Consider the following 19,891-nt stretch of genomic DNA (forward strand, 5'->3'; position numbering starts at 1 on the left):
CTCAGCAGCATATCACACTTATCATCGAACATTTTAAACATACAACATTAAAACATACGAAATTTCTGGTTTCAAGTTTTGAAATCTACGTAGTACTGTAGCTTCTGCCGCAACGGGAAAGCATGTGATAGAGATCGGAACAGCAATGCATGGTTTGGAGCACACGGTATCAAATTTCAGTCGGTTTCAGGATTGCTACCAGAGCAGCAACCAAATTTCCAGCCGAAAGCTCCATCGCCACGATTCCTACTACTCCTCGCCTATATATCACAAGTTCACAACAGAACACAATTGATAATACGCAAAATTTAATTTTGCCGGTGAGGCCTGCCTGATGGTCATCGCAACGGTGAAACACAGGGATTCGGAAATTTAGAAAAGGCACCGGAGATGATTACACAAGTGGAACGCATTGTTAATCAAACCTAACTGGTACGTACATACTTCCAAGTCAACTAATCCTAAGTTCAAAATAATTCATCTTTGCTTCTCAAGCAGAGAAAAAGATGGGGATTAGTACCTGCAGGCTGCTTATTATGACCAGGTAACAATCTCGATTTTGATTTTAAAATAGCCACTAAAAAGATATGGACAGCAGCTGTTATCAAGGGCAACGACGAGGAACGCTGTTACCAGATCATAAACAGCGGCAATCTGGCAACCAAAGCACAAGAACGCCAGCCAATACAAGGAAGCACTTGCAAACAATCTGAATATACAAAGAAAGAGGGCTCCAAGATCCACTGCTAGCTCTATTTTTATGTTTCCTCTCCTTCCCAACTTCTTTATCCCTTAGATTTGTCATGAAACATGTTTTCACATTATCCATGTTTTTGTTTCCTATAACATAGAAAGGACTGTAGATGCATAATTAACTGCAATAGAATATAACTAAAGGAGAGCTAGCTCTAAGACACAAGCTGATTACTGGATGTAAATCAGTGTGGAGAAAGAACTGATTTTATATGTCAGATACTGTATGTGGATAATCTTTTATTTTGCAACATGTGGAATTGTGGATACTTAAATCGTTGTAGCTGGAAGTTAGAAACTACATAAACATAAACGGTTGTGGCACAACAAAATGCTGGTTTCTGAAAGGCTGACCTCATACTAACCAGACAGAGGGACAGGTCTGCGCCGAAAGAAATGTGTAGCCAGAACACAAAACTGAATTTATGCAAACTGAATCATGCGGGCCTAGTGTATAATCATAAATTCAGTTCGTGCTTCTAGGAACAGTGATCATTGCAATGTAATTCTGGGAAACACACCACTCGCCTTAATAGTTCACCTGATGCATCAATCGATACAACGACTTCTTCAGACAAAAAATAATGTTTAATAGTCAGAACTGATCATTAGAAACCTCAAACCACTTGCAGCGTCCATCATTTCAATATCAGAAAAATATACTCGTGCTTAATATGGTAATTCAGCATCACCAAATTATGCTTCAATGCAACAGAAAATTTACATCCGACTATTTAAGTTTGTTTTTCTTTTACTTGAGAGATAGAGTTAGCTGGAACTTCTGAGTAAACATAATTCTAATACCCGTGAAAAAATCAAGTTATCTTAACCATTGGCTTTTCTCAAGTAAAAAAAAAACTCGTTTAAGAAAAGTTTATGAATCTTAACAGCAGGTTGATTATTTTTTCCTACTGATACCCATCCTATCTGAATATATAGTATTCATCACCTAGGTATATACTCTGTGTTCACTGAATATATACTATTTCTCATTTTCTTGATCATCAGCTGCAGTTACCATTTGCAGCTTTTACACAATAAAGTAATTGCTGCGATTTTCTCCTCTTTTTCAGATCTACATGGCTGTGATCTTTCATTTGTTCAAGCAGGAAAAATGTTTTTATATAATGGCATGGTTACAGTAGTGGGGATTGTTACCCCTGTTGCTCATTAAACACAGCCAGAACACATGTACATCACTAATCACAGCAATTTACCACTCTTTATGTTATAGAATGGACAACCAGTGGAAGGTCTCAGTGTCTATAAATCTAATCTAAATATTAAACACAGTTAGTACTAATTTACATAGAGTGGAATCTAAAAGACAAGGAAATGAAAATGAACATGCATGATAAATAAATTTTGGCATGGAAGCAGATCATACTGATACATTTTGGTGGAAAAGGACACCGCATCAACATACTGGGGCTCAGGAGCCAAATTATCAGTGTCATACGGAGTTAGCATTTAGCAATGCCAAACTGGCATGTAACAGGCATACTACAGAAAACAACTAGCATCATCTTAGGCAAAGAACAACGAAACAGGAAGTACTAACAGCTTACACGCAGGGTGATAACTTTGTTGCGCCATACACTGTAACCAATTTCCATAGCCCTTTTTTGTTCATATGAATCTGAAATTAGTTGGCACTTCCCCTTTGCAAGGGGCTGTTTGGATGGCGCCCCAGCATGCCCTGCCAAATCGTGGGCTGGCCAAAATTTTGGCGCAGCTTCCAGCCGCCCACAACTTTGCCAACTGTTGGCGAAAAACTGAACTGGAGAAGCCCCCACGCCCTGGGCGAGCCAATTATTTGGTGGCCATCCAAAGGAGCGCCAGTGCTTGGTCAACTACCAAATTTTTGGCTCGGCAGCTCCAGGCTTCAATCCAAACAGCCCTATAGTCTTCAGCAAGGTGCGGTGCAGCTTCGTTGTGAGGGGATATGAACTTCTCCATGAATACCTTCTCGGTCACCATGACGGCACTATAGAAGCTCCAGTGACGGTCTAGCAGTCCACTTTGCTTGAGAAACTTTACAACATAGTATCGGGGCCTGACCCGACCCTCCAGGCTAAGACAAACATTTATCGGCCGATGAGCAACATATGCAGGTTCCAGCCCCACCTCAGATAACAGGAACTCGGACCTGCGCTTCAGAGATTCCTTTGAGATGGTCAGCACCATCGGCGCCTTACAGACAGCAATGCTCACTTCGGCATCAGACCACCTGAATGTATTCTTCAAGAACTCCAATCTGGCGGCGATCTTGTCCTCGCTGAGAAACACGACAGCCTGCAGCGCTTGCCTGAGCATCCCAGAGCCGCGGGGCACGCCTAATCTTTCAGCACATGCGACCATCGCCCCGACGTGCTTTGGGTTAGTGGTGAGCAACCTCGGCACACGTATACACAGCTTGGCAATATCAGAATCACCTAGCCCGCACTCCCTGAGGAACACAACATTGGGCTTGACAACCTTGTCGATGTCCGAAAACAACAGGCAGGATGAGTGCTTGAGCAGCCGGAGGAAGTTGTGGAAGGATCCCAAGAGAGGCAGGTAGTAGCGCAGCTTGGAGACGATGTTTCTGGAGCGGAAGCATTCGGGGGCGAGTGAGGCGAGGCGGGCGATGTCAGGACGCGAGAGACCAAGGCCAGTGAGCCCGACGACCTTAGGGTCTAGGGTCCTCCCCACGCTGGCCGCGGCTGGCGCAGAGTAGCCGCAGGTCTTTGGCGACGGGCGACGGCGGCGTCGGCGCCGGAGAGGCCGAGGCCGGAGAGGAAGGCGAGTACGGCATCGGGATTGGCGGGCGATTTGAAGTGGGCGAGCTTGGGGCCGGGTGAGGCCGCAGGTGGCGACTAGGGCTGGACACGAGCCGAGCCGAGCCGAGTTCGGTCCGAGCCTGGATTTGGCTCGCCATGAACGAGCCATGCTCGGCTCGGCTCGCTAGTTGAACGAGCCCACATCTGGAGGCTCGGCTCGTCTTGTCTATGGCTCGGTCCAGCCCGAGCAGCTCGTTTTGCCTCTGGAGGCTGGGTGCGTGGGCGTACGGGCGCCTCAGGCGAGGTTGGCTTGACGGCGTTGAGGGGAGCACGACGGAGACGTGCCGGCGTGGCGAGGTCGGGCGTCTGGTGTGTCGAACGCAGGTGGCTAGCCTCCGTAGCAGTTGATCTTGCTTCCTCTCGTACGTGTGCATCCAGCCAACTCCAGGATTCAATCAACGTGCTTCAAGTTTTGTACTTGTGTCCAAGAATCAATCAACAGGCTGGTGATGCATGCGTGCGCTGCGGCCGCTGGATGCGCTCGTGCATGCCGACGCCGGTGGCAGGATGCGTCGTGGTGGCATGCAGGAAATAGCTTGGCGAGAAGCGTGGGGCAGCGGCGGTGGCGGCGGCGAACCCTAGCGGGAGGAGACAGTGGAGACGACGCGACTCGCTGGGTTGGGCTGGTTGCGCTCCTCTGCTGGGCTTCGTGTGATTGCGTCGCGTCCTGGGCTTCGGCTTCGGACGAGCCACCGAGCTGGACCGGGCCAAAACAGGCTCGGCTCGGTCGGCCAACGGGCCCATTTCACGTGGCTCGGCTCGGCCTATTTAGCTCTCGGGCCGAGCTGAGTCGGGCCGAGCTGGAGCGAGCTCCGAGCCGAGCCCATTAGCCCGTTCGGACGTCCAGCCCTAGTGGCGACGAGGTACTCCTCCACGGTGAAGGTACTAGTACTAGGGTTGGGGGCCGACACGGTGGCGGAGAGGAGGCAGCCGAGTGGGGAGAATGCAGCTCTGGAGGGTGAAGCGAGGAGATGGGAAAGGACGCACACCCGGAGGCGGGGCATGGCATGTTCGGCGGCGGTGGCGATGTTTGTGATGGATTGCAACTGCAGCTGTGTCTCGTCGGCTTGGTCTGCAGAGTAGATGGGTTGTACTAGTTCCTTTGGTTTTTTAGACAAATTAGTTCCTTTGATGGTGGTTGTGTCTTGTGTGGGCTCTATTAGACCAAAGTTTTGTTAGGCCCATGGAAGATGTTTTTTGGAATTTTTTTGTTGTTATGAGTTTTAGAGACTAATACTCTGTGTGTTTTTCAAGTTTGCTATTCATCAGGCCATTTGAATTTTCCGCCGGTCAAATATATGGCGAAGAACGAGGCGGCAGCAAGGCGCTGGCGACACGATTAGCAATGGCGTCTTAGCAAGGCTGAGCCAGGCCTGCACTGGAGATAAACCACGATCATCACCGACGTAGGTGTGGTTAAGAGTTGATGGGGGGGGTAGGATCAATAGTTTTGACCGTTCTTTGGATTAAACGGAGTCCAAGCTCGAGACGTGGACATCGTGGCCGGCTATGACGAGGGCTCACCAGGACCTTACTGAAGGCAGGGACGACGCGACTCATTACAGTGTTGCCATCGATGAAGAGGCGAAGAGCCACGAGGTTCGGTGCTTGGAAGAAGAAGGTGCAATTGGATCTCGATATGGTGACAGATAAAAAAGGGGTTGAAGAATTTTTTTTCCAGACACCTATAAAATACGCATTTCGTATTTAGCGCCTTCTACGCCTCTTAGTGTCTTATTCGTATGTGGCGCCCAAACCTCGGTTTCTATAGGCCGGCCCATTTATGCGTCGCTCATATTTCTTTCTTCTTCTCATGATTACGGTTTTTAAGCTCCCTTGGTCTTATGGTCCAGTTTTTTGTGCTTCTTTACTTCTGTTTTAGGCTGGTTTTCTATCCGGTTATTTTGCTTTCGTTTTTCATTTTCCCTTTTCTTTCTATTTTTTCTTTTTTCCACCTTTTCAAATTAATGACATTTTAATCATTGTGTTTTTTAAAATTCATGAACTTTTTTCGTGTTTGCATTTTTTTTCTAAATTCGTTAACATTTTTAAATTCAAGAACCTTTTAAAATCCACAAACAGTTTTTTTCAAATTCACGAACATTTTCCAAGTCCTCCAACATTTTTTTCCAAATCCCTGAACTTTATTAAAATGCATGAACTATTTTCGAGTCTGTGAGTTTTTTTTTCAAATTCATGATTTATTTTCAAATTCACGAACTTTTACAAAGTCTTGAAAAAAATAGATTCACATTTTTTTTCAAATTTACGAACTTTTCTCAAATTCATGAACATATTTTCAAATTCATGATTTTTTCCAAATTTGCAAACTGTTTTGTATTCACGAACTTTTCTTTTCAAATCTGTGAACACTTTTTAAGTTCTTGAAAAGTCAACAGTGAATAAGTCAAACCATTGTGGGGCCAAAGGGTTAAACGGTTAACAGTCAAGGGAAGCGAGTGAGCGTTAATATAGCAAGCGAGTGAGGGTATTTTTTTTGCACCATTCCAATCGAAGCGTGTGTATCGGCGCTGGTTGGAGAAATCACGCATAAAGCACTGATTAGGACCTTCCTATTAAATAGTCGATGTTTTTCTGATGCAAATGTTGTACTGCTTTGGACGCGAACGGAATTTGTGTAACAGTTTTGGATTAAACAATGACCTAAACATCTGTCCTCCATTCCTAAGCCTGGAAGGATCATTTTTTGTCAAAATTGGTGTACAACACACGGTAAAGTTTTCTTTTTTGGTTTTGTTAAATTTCAGCTGAATGATATTTAACAATGTCGCAATGAGGTTCGTGACTGTTGGATTTAGCCATGTCAAGATTCATGTCGCAATGCATGGGAGGCACGCCTATACCTCGCTTAACGTGAGTTGGAGTGACAGCTCGCAAATGGATTTTCTCCTGTTTATTTTTTTGTTTATATTTGTGTTTTTACTCTATAATTATTTAAAAAATATTGTAAATATATATATCAAATAATAAAAAACAAATACAAAATTAAAATCGTGAATTTGAAAAAACGTTGCCACAATGTAAAACAATTGTTAGTTTAATTCAAAAATAATGTTAATAGCATATTAAACAAAATCTTTGTGACATTTAAACTTTTTTCCTTGTTGCAGAAAATATATGTGACGTCATTAAAAATGTTAAACATACATCAAATAAATGTTTCAAATGTATCTGCAAAATGTTGATAGCATACAAAAAAATGGTTGTGACATTTAAAAAAATTCACGCGTTTCAAAAGTATCTAGGTGACAATATAAAAATGTAAACATGCATTTGGAAAATGTTAAATGGATGTAATTTTTATTATTTCTAGTGTTTGTTGTACTGCCATGATAGAAGATGAATAGATTGAAAGTTTTCTCGCAAAAATAGTAATAATAAATGTTTCAGATGCATATGAAAATTATACAAAGTTTATGAAAAAAGTAGACATCAAACATGAGAACATCAAACATGTTTCAGATGCAGCTTGCAAGCATATAGGCACAAATAAAGCTAAACCGCTGATGAGAAGCTACTAGGAAAGTAATGTTTGTGAAACCGATGAAGGAATCACACACACATATGTCTACTATTTTGTTCTAAGAAAACCGAACAAAATAACTTTCCTGTCAAACTTTCTGCTGCACTCCAGTGCAAATTGGGCTCATTTTTCAACCTCCTGAGCTTGCAACTCTGCTCTCCCTGCCCTAATACAGACTAGATCTACTGATTGATCGAGTTTCACATTGACAGAAACAACATCACATTTATCATCAAATGCTAAGCTAACATCATTCAAGCGCATGGAAGCATCTACAACGGGAAAGCATAGAGATCAGAACTGCAGCCCACAGAGCAGACAATGTCAGAAATAGCAACAATTTCAGTCGCTTCCAAGACTATTACCACTGGGGCATGCACATGTATAGGTCGTGCTGCCAGAGCTCCAAGCAAATTTCCTGCCAAAAACTCCATCGTCATGATTCTTATCACTCGTCTCAAATCAAAACAAAAAACCATCGGCAATGGGCTAAACTTTGACAGTGAGGTCTTATGGTAACCAGCTCACCGCTGCGGTGGAACACCGCGATTCAGAAATCTAAAGCAGGGACCGGAGATGATTACAGCAGAGTGCAGAGTTAAATCAGGCGTAACCGCTACATAGCTCCCAACTCAACTAATCCGAAGATGAAATGAGTTCATCTCTACTTGTCAAACGGAGATAAAAAAACGGTGATTAGTACCTGCGGCTTATGAGAATTTAACAATCTCGACTTCAGTTTGAAATTAGCCACTCAAAGATAAACAAACAACAGCTGGTATCATAAAAACACAGAACAGTGTGCCTATGATTTTGCGGTTAGGCACGGAGTATCAACAGCAGCCATTTTCCTGAAATGATTCAAGCAGTATGCGTCTTAGGCATAACATTTCAGTAGGCGGTACAAGATTACTACCTGACATTACCTCAACCCTTGCATCTCATCAGCAAGTTCAGCAAGTGTCTTGGTAAAGCACTAAAACCGAACATGTAACAACATCTGATGCATCCATCAAAGTGTGCGGTAAAGAATGACTGTTTAATTATGCATGCCCTGTCATGATCGATATATGCATGCATGTATACTTTTGGACGTGTTTAATTATGGCTCTTGGACACACACACACACACACACAAACACGTACCGATTAAGCTGAACTTGCTGTGACTTGATTGAAAACGCATCGGCATGTTAAATCTGTAAAAATGCTATTACTGGATACGTCTCAGCACAACATCGCATCTATCATCGAACATTAAACATACAGTATTCAAACACATGGTATTTCTGGTTGCAGGTTCTGAAATCTACATACTGTAGCTTCTTCCACATGGGAAATCATAGATAGAGATTAGAACACCAATGCATGGAGCACACAGCATCAAACTACCAATAGTTTCAGTCAAATTCAGGATTGTTACAAGTGGAGCACCTCTAGGTCATAATGCCAGAGCACCAAACAGATTTCCAGCCAAAAGCTCCATTGCCACAATTCCTACTACTACTCCCCTATCAGAACAGAACACCATTGATCATGCGCAAAATTATGTTGGTGAGACCTGATGGTCACCGCCAGTGGAACACAGGGAATCAGAAACTGAAATACGGGTTTCAGGAGATAATCAGGCATAACTGCAACACGGCTGCCAACTCAACTAACCCGAATTTGAAAGGAGTTCATCTCTATTTGTCAAACGGAAATAAAGATGGCAATTAGTACTACCTTCAGCTTATCAGCAGTTAACAATCTCGATTTCAACTTGGAATTAGACACTCAAAGATACAAACAACTGCTGATATCCTAAAAATTCAGAACAGTATAGCCATCATTTTGAAGTTTGGAACTAAAAATATCAACACAAGTCACGGTTCTAAGATGGTTCAGGTAGGCATTACATTTTTCTTTTTGATGGAATAGGCATTATATTTTAGCTGGCAGTACAGTAGGCGTAGCCTTCTACCTCACGTGTACAGTTGATAGTTCATTACCTTAGCCTTTGCATCCCATCAGCAAGCTTTTTTTGGTGGTGCACCAAAACCAAACACCTACCGGCATCCTCCTAGGCTCCTGGTACATCAATTTCAAGGTAGGCGGACCATGGTTCTATTTAACCAAGTGAACTTCCTTTTCTTCTTGCTAGTAGTTGAAAATTTGGCATTTCTTCTTGCTCCGGGTTGGTGGTCAGCATCCTCGGCCCATGGATGCACAGCTTGGCAATATCACAATCACCTAGCCCGCACTCCCTCAGGAAGGCAGCATTGGGCTTGACCACCTTGTCGAGGTCGAAAGACAACAGGCGGGGTGAGCGCTTGAGCAGCCGGAGGAAGTTGTGGAAGGAGCCGAAGAGGACTTTTTTGTTCATGTAAATCTGAAATTAGTAGGCACTTCCCCTTTGCAAGCTGCTGCATAATCTTCAGCAAGGTGTGGTGCGGCTTCCTTGTGAGGGCATATGAGCTTCTCCACAAATACCTTCTCAGTCATCTTGACCGCAGAATATAAGCTCAAGTCACGGTCTAGCAGTCCATTTTGCTTGAGAAACTTGATAACATAGTACCGAGGTCTGAGTCGGCCCTCCATACTATATGAAAGTATTTCCGATCGATGAGCAATGTACATGGGTTCCAGCCCCACCTTAGAGCACAGGAACTCGGACCTGCGCTTCAGAGGTCCCTTTGACTTCCTCAGCACACCCGGATACTTGCGCACAGCAATGCTCACTTGGGCATCAGACCACCTGAAAGTATTCTTCAAGTAGTCCAATTTGGCGGCAACCTTCTCCTCGCTGAGAAACGCGACAGCCTGCAGCGCTTGCCTGAGCATCCCAGAGCCACGGGGCACACCCAATCTTTCGGCACGTGCCACCATTGCCCGGACGCGCTCCGGGTTGGTGATGAGCATCCTCGGCTCCCGGATACACAGCTTGGCAATATCACAATCACCTAGCCCGCACTCCCTCAGGAAGGCAACATTGGGCTTGACCAACTTATCGATGTCCGACGACAGAAGGTGGGATGAGCGCTTGAGCAGCCGGAGGAAGTTGTGGGAGGAGCCGAAGAGGGGCAGGTAGTACTGCAGCTTGGAGACTATGGCTCTACGGCGGAAGCGGTCGGGGGTGAGGGAGACGAGGCGGGCGATGTCAGGACGCGAGAGACCTAGGCCAGTTAGCCCGACGACCTTAGGGGCCAGGGTTCTCCCCACGCTGGCGCAGAGGAAGAGCGGATCTTTGGCGACGACGTCGGCGCCGGAGAGGCCGAGGCCGGCGAGGAAGGCGAGGACGGCGTCGGGGTTGGTGGGGGACTTGAGGTGGGAGAGCTTGGTGGAGGCCTTGAGGGCTTGGGGTCGGGTGAGGCCGCAGGTGGCGACGAGGTAGTCCTCGACGGCGAAGCCACTGGGATTTGGGGAAATGTGGGGCGCGGCGGCGGAGAGGAGATGGCATAGGTGGGGGTGGAAGGTGAAGAGAGGAGACGGGAAACGAAGCACTCTCGGAGGCGGAGCATGGCGCAGCCGGCGGCGGCGAGAACAACGGCGCCGGCGGCGATGCAGAGAGAGATCTCCGATGGATTGCAATGGCAGCTCTGCCTCTCCGATGGATCTCTAATGGACTTTTTTCTCAGTGTGCGTGGGCTCTAATGGACTTTTTTCTCTGTGTGCGTGGGCTCTAATGGACTTTTTTCTCTGTGTGCGTGGGCTCTAATGGACTTTTTTCTCTGTGTGCGTGGGCTCTAATGGACTTTTTTCTCTGTGTGCGTGGGCTCTAATGGACCGGGTTTTTGATACACCTACCCAATAACAGATGTTCATTTTTCTCATCCATTTTTCTTCCCTTGTTCTAAGAAAAAACTATTTCCTTCCCTTTTCATGGTTATATTTTTATTTACTTTCCCTACTATGTCTCCTCCACATTTTTTTAATTATTCGTATTCGTATCATATATTTTGTTGCATATTTTGTTTTATTTTTATGCATTTTCATTTTTGAATTTTCACTATAAACAAACGTGTGGTACTACCTATTTCCTTTGACGCTGCTTATAAAAATGGAGACAAACTTGACATCTAATGGAAATTCTGTTTTCAAAATTGTTATTTTATTAATTTCAAAAAATATGTTTCATGGAATAGTTTACTCATTTATATATAATTTTTTAACCTGATGAAATAATCTTTACAACCATACTGATACACATTAAAAAAAATCATAGGCAATGAATATATCTTAAGAAATACTATTATATTTTTTATTCTGCATTAATTCTAAAGATATACAATACTTTTCACTAACAGATACTTTCTTCTTGGTATTAACTTTTTATTAATGTGAGAAAAAAGGGTTGTATGAATTTATTGTTGTATGATGATATAATTATTAGAGTGTGGTGAAGATTGTACTGTTTGATATACATAAGGAAAATAATAGATAATGCCATAGACTATTGTTTTGACGACTCCGAACGATGCGCTTGAGCCGTCAAATCACCACACAGAGCCGACTAGTTAGAATGCTTGACAGGGAGGGCATTGTATGACGGAACATCCGAAATCAGCTTACAGATGGGGAACTGAGGCCCTGCTTCAGCAGTTCAGAGCAGCGCTCGCGGATGGTCAGGCATCACTGGGTCAAGCAAAAATCAGAAGGATCCACTTCTAGTTTTCTTAGACCATCAATACAGTAAGTCTGAACTCTGGTCAGGGCCAGCGGTTGGTGGTTCGACTTGAGCAGCTTCTGCAGGGTGATGTCATAGATCATGCATGGGTTAGCTAACTGAAGATGGAAAGAGTGCAATACTGTCTCCGTTGGCCCTTCACTGAACACTGACACTTCCCAAATCACTCTTAAAATCTGAACGTGTGAAAAAATGGAACTAAAAACACATAATTCGTTCAACCATGATTTAGAAAAAAATATAATCAGACAAATCATAAAACCATTCAGCCATGTTGTGATTTGCTCGTTAGTATGTTCAAGATGAAACCTGCAATCTGGGGAAGAAAAGATGGAATGGGAGACATATGACAAACCAACGCTATGATCCAGAGGAATTAAGGAGCACCAAATCACTGAAATGACCATAGGAAGCATCACCATCGACCAAGGCCACACTACTCTGTGTATCAGTGTTCCATCTAATGGAGAATGAAACACCGCTAGTCAACAGATGGTGTTACTAACAACATCTCACAAGAAAGGGACGATGGCCAAAACATGTCACCTGAACAGACTGTATCATATCCCATCCAACCAGTCCACAATTAACCAGGATTCAGATTCAAGTGAACGCTAATGGAGTAGTATCCGGTAATTGCCTTTGGCTCCTAGGTGCATATGCACCCATTGTCAAAATACACATTTCGAAAAGTTGAAAAATTCGGAACAAAAATCCCGCGTGTATATCCGGACATTTTATGTGCGTGCACAAGGTTTCAGTGAAAAACGAGGTTTTTTGTGGCTTGTGTAAAAAAGACAATTTCTGATGCTTCATTCTAACTATTCACAAGGCATTTCTTTATCTTTTTTACACAAGCCACAAAAACATCGTTTTTCGCCAAAACCTTGTGAACGCACATAAAATGTCCGGATATACACGTGGGATTTTTGTTCCGAATTTTTCAACTTTTCAAAATGTGTATTTCGACAATGGGTGCATATGCACCTAGGAGCCAAAACGCCGCTCTCGTTAGCAAAGGAATTTTGTTCTAAGAAAACCAAACACTACAGAGGAGGCTAGATCAACATCATATAAATAAAATATAAAGGAATACATGAAGCATAATTACTTCAATATCCCAGCTTAGCTTACAAAAGGCACCACATTTGTTGCACGTTTCCCAATAATCGCATGAAGGGCTTTGCCATATCTTGATCCAAGGAAAACAACAAAATAACTGTTCTGTCAAACTCCAGCAATCACTGATCTACTTTAAGATAAGAAAGTGACTTGTCAACAGAATTAGTTAAGCCCAGTCTCAATGTTCTGAAAACATAAGAGCTCATGTCATACATATGCTGGTATGGTAAAGGAAAATAGTGATAAAATAGCTCTACCTCTGAAGAGTCTAAATTAAAGCATATGAAAAAATGGCCGAGATTGCACCTTCTATCTACTCTGGCCCCAAGTCCCAATTTAGTTTTACAAGCCAATGCATGAGAAAACAACAGAAGAAAATCGAGCTTGCAAATTTAAAATATGGCTTGACACGAGGCATGTTTGCTTATTTCAAGATATCGAACAACCTTCATTTGAGTTAAGGCTGATAACTTTTAAGCTATGCCACTGAAGAATAGGGACGCCGAACAGAATATAGTCTGCAGCATATTATATTATGCTCCAGTGCAGCAGAAAATTTACATCAGACTAATTAGGCTCATTTTTCAAACTCCTAATCTTGCAACTTTGCACCCCCTGCCCTAATACAGACTAGACGTACACCCTATCCATGAATCCATCGAGTTTCACACTGACAGAAACAACATCACATTTATCATCAAATGCTAAGCTAACATCGTTCAAACACACGGAAGCTTCTTCAACGGGAAAGCATAGAGATCAGAACCGCAGCCCACAGAGCAGACACTATCAGAAATAGCAACAGTTTCAGTCCCCTCCAGGACTATTACCAGTGGGGCATACACACTTATAGGTCGTGTTGCCAGAGCTCCAATCAAATTTCCTGCCAAAAACTCCATCACGATTCTTATCACTCGTCTCAAATCAGAACAAACAACCATCGACAATGGGCTAAACTTTGACAGTGAGGTCTTATGGTAACCGGCTCACTGCTGCAGTGGAACACAGTGATTCAGAAATCTAAAGCAGGGCCCGGAGATGATTACAGCAGAGCGCATAGTTAAATCAGGCATAACTGGTACATAGCTCCCAACTCAATTAATCCGAAGATGAAAAGAGTTCATCTCTACTTGTCAAACGGGGATAAAAAATGGCGATTAGTACCCGCGGCTTATGAGAAGTTAACAATCTCGACTTCAGTTTGAAATTAGCCACTCAAAGATAAACAAACAACAGCTGGTATCATAAAAACTCAGAACAGTGTGCCTATGATTTTGCGGTTAGGCACAGAGTATCAACAGCAGCCATTTTCCTGAAATGATTCAGGCAGTATGCGTCTTAGGCATAACATTTCAGTAGGCGGTACAAGATTACTACCTGACATTACCTCAACCCTTGCATCTCATCAGCAAGTTCGGCAAGTGTCTTGGTAAAGCACTAAAACCGAACATGTAACAACACCTGATGCATCCATCAAAATGTGCAGTAAAAATGACAGTTTAATTATGCATGCCCTGTCATGATCGATATATGCATGCATGTATACTTTTGGACGAGTTTAATTATGCCTCTTGGACACACACACACACACACACACACACACATGTACTGTTTAAGCTGAACTTGCTGTGACTTGATTGAAAATACATCGGCATGTTAATCTGTAAAAATGCTATTACTGGATACGACTCACGGACTCAGCACAACATCACATTTATCATCAGCACAACATCACATTAAACATACAGCATTCAAACACATGGAATTTCTGGTTGCAAGTTCTGAAATCTACATACTGTAGCTTCTTCCACATGGGGAATCATAGATAGAGATCAGAACACCACAGCATCAAAGTACCAACAATTTAACTGCAACACAACTCCCAACTCAACTAACCCGAATTTGAAAGGAGTTCATCTCTATTTGAAAGGAGTTCATCTCTATTTGCTAAACGGAAATAAAGATGGCAATTAGTACTACCTTCAGCTTATCAGCAGTTAACAATCTCGATTTCAACTTGCAATTAGACACTCAAAGATACAAACAACCGCTGATATCCTAAAAATTCAGAACAGTATAGCTATCATTTTGAAGTTTGGAACTGAAAATATCAACATCAGTCATTGTTCTAAGATGGTTCAGGTAGGCATTGCATTTTTCTTTTTGACGGAATAGGCGTTATATTTTAGCTGGCAATACAGTAGGCATAGCCTTCTACCTCACGTGTAATAGTTCATTACCTTAGCCTTTGCATCCCATCAGCAAGCTTTTTTTGGCGGCGCACCAAAACCAAACATCTACCGGCATTCTCCTAGGCTCCTGCTATGGGCATTCTCCATGGTGCTATTTAACCAAGTGAACTTCCTTTTCTTCTTGCTAGGAGTTGAAAATTTGGCATTTGTGATTGTGACGGTTAAATGAAATGGAGATACTCCTCAGTCACAGACCAGGTGAATAAGTTCTGTGCACAAGTGCAGCAGAAAATTTACATTAGACAAATTAGCTTCACTTTTCTTTTGTTTGAGAGAGAGTTAGCTGGAATTTCTGAGTAAAACGTAAGTCTAATCCCAGTGAAAAAATCAAGCTATCTTAACGTCCAATTTTGATCAAGTAAACTCAATATTTCCGAGATAGTTAGAGTATCCACCGATCCTATTTGAACCTAATACCAATTCATTCATATCCATACAAATATAAAGCACACATCAACAGAAGCATTAATCCTATTAATCTTCATACATTAATCCTATTTGTCCCTTAAGTTCTTCTCTATTTCAATCACAAAGTTTAGGAAAAGGAAGTTAACTTACCTCAGTTTAAGTCACTGAGCAGGAAGAAAATAGCAACATCAGCCCAGATCTGATGACCACTGCAGACGCAACAGAACAGAGGCACCCTGCATCCCACGGCTGAGAAAGCAACATAGAATCACCACGCTGGTGGGCACTTGATCACCCAGGTATAAATTTTACTAATTCATGAATTAATATTTTTGATTTCACTGAATACATACTATTTCTCATTTTTTATGTTCTTTTCAGATCAATATGGTTGTGATCTTTCATGTCTTTTATAACAGGGAAAATGGTTATATATGATAGACATCGAACGGTAAACTCAGTACTAACTGAGTTCCGTAAAAAATAACCTTAGTACTAACTGAAATATGATGGAACAGAAAATACAATGAAATCTAAACAGAACATGCTAGATAAACATTGTCATGAAAGCAGATGATACTGATATTTTTAGTGGAAAACGAAGGACTCTTCTGTTATTTTTACTGAAAAGTTGGTCCATTGACCACTCACACATCAATCTACATGATTCCCACCGTTAGTTAGAAACACAAACATATCCATGGGACTTTTCATTATCAAAAATCAACTCTAAGGAATGACAACCACCTGCATATCAGGGGTTCAGGAATCAAATTATGAGTTACATCAAGAGTTAGCAATGACAAAACTAGCATGTAACAGAGACACTAAAAGATAGCCAACATCCGGTTAGGCATAGAACACCTGAGACAGGAGTTACCAGCTTACTATGCTTAGGATATTCTTTGGTTCATGTAAATCTGAAATTAGTTGGCACTTCCCCTTTGCAAGCTGCTGCATAATCTTGAGCGAGGTGTGGTGCGGCTTCCTTGTGAGGGCATATGAACTTCTCCAGAAATACCTTCTCGCTCAGGGTGAATTACCAGCTTACTCTACCAAGTAGAAACTTTGTTGCGACATACAGAGTAACCAATTTTCATAGCCTGTTCCTAGTTCATCTAAATATGATACTAGTTGGCACCTCCCCTTTGCAAGCAGTTGCATAGTCTTCGGCGAGGTGTGGTGCAGCTTCCTTGTGAGGGCATATGAACTTCTCCATGAATACCTTCTCGGTCACCATGACGGCACTATAGAAGCTCCAGTCACGGTCTAGCAGTCCACTTTGCTTGAGAAACTTTACAACATAGTACCTGGGCCTGACCCGTCCATCCAGGCTAAGACAGAGAATTATCGGTCGATGAGCAACGTAAACGGGTTCCAGTCCCACCTCAGAGAATAGGAACTCAGACCTACGCTTCAGAGATTCCTTGGACTTCCTCAGCACAAACGGAGCGCCACACACAGCAACGCGCACTTGGGCATCAGACCACCTGAATGTATTCTTCAGATACTCCACTTTGCTGGCGATCTTCTCCTCGCTGAGAAACGCGACGGCCTGCAGCACTTGCCTGAGCATCCCAGAGCCGCGCGGCACACCTAATCTTTCAGCACATGCGACCATCGCCCGAACGCGCTCCGGGTTGGAGGTGAGCATAATCGGCTCCCGGATACACAGCTTGGCAATATCACAATCACCTAGCCCGCACTCCCTCAGAAACACAACATTGGGCTTGACAACCTTGTCGAGGTCCGACGACAGAAGGTGGGATGAGCGCTTGAGCAGCCGGAGGAAGTTGTGGAAGGAGCCCAAGAGGGGCAGGTAGTAGTGCAGCTTGGAGACTATGGATCTACAGCGGAAGTAGGCGTGGGCGAGCGAGACGAGGCGGGCGATGTCGGAACGCGACAGGCCGAGGCCGGTGAGCCCATCGACCACCGGAGCCAGGGTTTTGTCCACTTTGGCGCATAGGAGCTGCGGGTCTTTGGCGACAACCGGGGCGACGTCGCGCCGGAGAGGCCGAGGCCGGCGAGGAAGGCGAGGACGGCGTTGGGTTTGGCGGGGGACTTGAGGTGGGAGAGCCTGGTGGAGGCCTTGAGGGCTTGGGGCCGGGTGAGGCCGCAGGTGTCGACGAGGTAGTCCTCGACGGCGAATCCACCGGGGTTCGGAGAAATGGGGCCGGCGGCTGCCGATGCGGAGAGGAGCCGGTGGAGAGAGGAGATGGCCGGGCCAGAGGTGGAGGAGAAAGAGAGGCGCCCTCGGAGGCGGAGCATGGCGCAGGCGGCGGTGGTCTAGTTGTGTGTGGGGAAGGAAAGAAATGAAATGGGGGCCGGGGAGAATGGGCTGCCATTCTCTGTTCTTATCGTTCGGTTCAGCACCTGGGCTCTAATTGGACCCATTTTTTCACCCCCCATAGGGGTTTATCTCTTCCAATTTTAATCCTTTGACATTGGGTTCCGGAAGCTTGGATAAAACTACGCTTGCCATTTGCCAAACAAGTGTATGATAAGATTAGAGAACAGTTTGACAACACTTGAGGCGGTCAATTGTAGGGAGGCCTTATTCATAGCGGAATGTTTTCTTCTTCTTCAACGACTCATTGTTGCTTGTGATTCAAAGCAAGTGGTGGGAGAGATATTAGCAAGGGAAATTCAAGGACGTTACGGTCCCATTATGAGTGAGATACAACTGCGAGCATCATTTTTTAATTGTAAATTATATTCGAAGGTCGTGATTTGAACAATAAAGCACATAGTCTAGCCAAACTTTCGCATTCGTTGGGTTGGGGGCGCCATGTGTAGCAAGGTCAACCCCATGATCAGAGAAGTATTCCACGCTCTGCGGCGTTTGATCAACTAAACTTGGCATTTACCTCTTTGAGTTTTAATGAATCTAAAAAAAAACTCTTCGAATTTTAATCGTTAGACATTGGACTCCCTACTGTTAATGGTCCATGATCTGGCAACACTCAAGGTGTTCAATTGTAGGGAGGCCTTATTCATAGAGGAATATTTTCTTCTTCTTTCACGACTCATTGTTGCTTGTGATTCAAAGCAAGTGGTGGGAGAGATATCAGCAAGGGCAATCGAGGACGTTACTGTCACATTTTGAGTGAGACACGACTGCGAGTATCTATTTTTAATTATAAATTTACATTTGAGGCCATGATTCAAACACCGAAGCACATAGTCTAACCAGTTTTCGCATTCGTTAGGTTAGGGGCGTCATTTGTGGCAAGGTCAACTCCATGATTCGAGAAGTTTTTTGTATTCTGTGGTATTTAATCAATAAAACTTGTCTTTATACCCCCCCCCCCCCCCAATATTAATGAGTTTCTCCTCTCGGGTTAAAAAAAGATTTTCTCTCCCTTCTCTAACGGAGTGATTTTCTCCTTCTTTGTCCTTAAAGAACTCTTATCTTTAAAACACAATACAGACAGGAGCTCACAACACGTACGCATATTCATCCTGATGAACACGAGCACACAACCCTACCTATATGAGTATTTCAGAGAGATTGAACTGGAAGATCTTGATATTGACAAAGTTGTCATAGGCACCTCATAGTTGGCAGGCACGCCAAACCACTGAAAAAATGAAAATAGCACAGGAGAGCCTGAAATAAATCCATGACATTTGTTCTCCAAGAATCACGTTCGCCAACATCTTTTGGTTTGCTCTGGCCGCTGCTTCTAGAAGCTCTTGGGTTTCAACAAGTTTGCTTCAGGCCAGAGGCGGCGGTGGTGGATGTAAGATGAATTTATCGATTTCTATAAGGGGTCTTTGTAAGGACCCCCCACCCCCACCCCCTCAAAAAAATCATCCCAACCATATTGGAAAGCCTTTAACGTTTGGTCGAGAACGTTCAGCATCTTCCATCATGATGAAAATCATCAGGCCTCAAGTACCTTCATGACAAAGGCACTCGCGCCAGGCACCGCAATCAGCGCATTCATATTGTTGTTGTTGTTCTTGATTTTGTTTTGTAAAATAGCTAAGAGTCCTATGCAAAGGGTCTCGCTTTGTGTCATATGCTGCTATGGCATCATGTTATACACTTGGAACCCAATAGCTTAGATATGCTTCCCAATGCATGGTTAGAGTATTCAAATCTTGGCATGGATCTATAGAAGTACTGATATCAGTTAAACAATTTTTAAGCCTATAGTAGGGGTAGCTCCAAGTATAGATAGTACCATCCCACACTAAGCTTTTCTTTACTAGCCTAGCTTACTTGCCTTGCGACGCAGAAATAGCTAGCTCACCAGCCTCCTCAATCGGGATGGCAGCAAGTGCGATGACCGGAATGATGAACTCTCTCCTTAGCAAGC

The 19,891-nt window shown here is 43.7% G+C and overlaps 1 protein-coding gene and 1 pseudogene across 1 annotated transcript; both read right to left on the reverse strand.

The window, feature by feature from the left end:
* Window positions 1–8,127: 8,127 nt before the first annotated feature.
* On the reverse strand, window positions 8,128–13,805 carry LOC123129322 (uncharacterized). Its single transcript, XM_044549535.1, has 2 exons — window positions 13,632–13,805; window positions 8,128–10,715 (listed from the first exon to the last, which is right to left on the reverse strand). The coding sequence occupies exons 1-2, from the start codon at window positions 13,803–13,805 to the stop codon at window positions 9,480–9,482; spliced, it is 1,410 nt and encodes a 469-aa protein (XP_044405470.1). The 3' UTR covers window positions 8,128–9,479.
* Window positions 13,806–16,476: 2,671 nt separating this feature from the next.
* LOC123130036 (uncharacterized) lies at window positions 16,477–17,834 on the reverse strand (annotated as a pseudogene).
* Window positions 17,835–19,891: the final 2,057 nt, after the last annotated feature.

The sequence above is a fragment of the Triticum aestivum genome, chromosome 6A (assembly GCF_018294505.1).
Source record: "Triticum aestivum cultivar Chinese Spring chromosome 6A, IWGSC CS RefSeq v2.1, whole genome shotgun sequence".
Classification (NCBI taxonomy): domain Eukaryota; kingdom Viridiplantae; phylum Streptophyta; class Magnoliopsida; order Poales; family Poaceae; genus Triticum; species Triticum aestivum.

Bases quoted from the DNA above. Each gene is read 5' to 3' on its own strand.
- LOC123129322 (XM_044549535.1), bottom strand. From the start codon at position 13,805: ATGGAGTTTTTGGCAGGAAATTTGATTGGAGCTCTGGCAACACGACCT. The intron at 10,716-13,631 runs GTTTGAACGATG...AAAGTCCATTAG, and splicing joins CGTTGAAGAAGCTTCCGTGT to AGATCCATCGGAGAGGCAGA.